This window comes from Nicotiana tabacum, chromosome 5 (genome assembly GCF_000715075.1).
Source record: "Nicotiana tabacum cultivar K326 chromosome 5, ASM71507v2, whole genome shotgun sequence".
Taxonomy (NCBI): domain Eukaryota; kingdom Viridiplantae; phylum Streptophyta; class Magnoliopsida; order Solanales; family Solanaceae; genus Nicotiana; species Nicotiana tabacum.
The window spans coordinates 31,947,198-31,948,311 of NC_134084.1; the positions used below are offsets into that span (position 1 = coordinate 31,947,198).

Sequence of the window (1,114 nt, forward strand, 5' to 3'; positions counted from 1 at the left end):
AATGACACAATGCTAACATAGGATGCAGTTCTGAAGGTGGTGCATGAATCAGGTCACCGTGTACCTGACACTGATGACACTTTCGGACAAAACTGAAGCAATCCTTTTCCATAGTCATCCAGTAATAACCCGCCCGAAGGATTTTCTTTGCAAGGACATATCCATACATATGGGGTCCACACACTCCTGCATGCACTTCATTCATGATTCTCCCGGCCTCTTGGGCATCCACGCATCTTAAAAGGTTCAAATCTGGAGTCCTTTTATACAAGACTTCTCCTCTCAAAAAGAAACTACTGGCGAGCCTTCTAATGGTTCTCTTTTGGTCTCCACTAGCTTGTTCGAGATATTCCTTTGTCTTCAAGAATCTTTTGATATTATGATACCATGGCGGAACATCTGGTTCTATCTCAACTACGTTGCAATAACCATGTCTTTATCAAATTTGGATTTACAGTAGGTCAATGTGGACATTACCTGGATATGGCAGCATCGAGACCAAAATAGCTAGTGCATAGGCTAACTCAATGTGAAACCGAGGAATGTACCTGAACTCAACAGATTTGAACCGCTTGCTAAGATCTTCCACATGTTGCCTGTATGGAATAAGGTTGACATACCGAGTTTCCCATTCACCTTGATCTTGTCGAATAATCAAGTCGGAATCTCCCATGATTAACAATTCTTCCACATCTTGATCTATTGTCATGTTCATGCCCATAATGCAGGCCTCATACTTGGAAATGTTGTTCGTACAGAAAAACAGAAGCTGGGCTATGGCCGAATAGTGCTGACCAGTGGGAGAAATCAAAATTGCCCCAATCCCGACATCTTTTGTATTCACAGCTCCATCGAAGAACATTTTCCAAGCATTGGTGTCTTCTGGAATTACCTCAACTGAATTTACTTCCTCGTCCGAAAAGTAAGTACTCAAAGGCTGATATTCATCGTCAATAGGATTCTCAGCTAGGTAATCCACTAAGACTTGAGCTTTCATCGTCGTGCGGGTGATATAGACTATGTCAAACTCGGTGAGCAGGATTTGCCATTTTGCTAACCTTCCCGTGGGCATCGGCTTTTGGAATATGTACTTCAAAGGATCTAATTTGGTTAT

At 42.2% G+C, this 1,114-nt stretch overlaps 1 protein-coding gene across 1 annotated transcript; it reads right to left on the minus strand.

The window, feature by feature from the left end:
- Positions 1-451: 451 nt before the first annotated feature.
- LOC142180740 (uncharacterized) lies at positions 452-862 on the minus strand. The gene has a single exon (XM_075252806.1). The coding sequence runs from the start codon at positions 860-862 to the stop codon at positions 452-454; it is 411 nt and encodes a 136-aa protein (XP_075108907.1).
- Between the last annotated feature and the right edge of the window lie 252 nt (positions 863-1,114).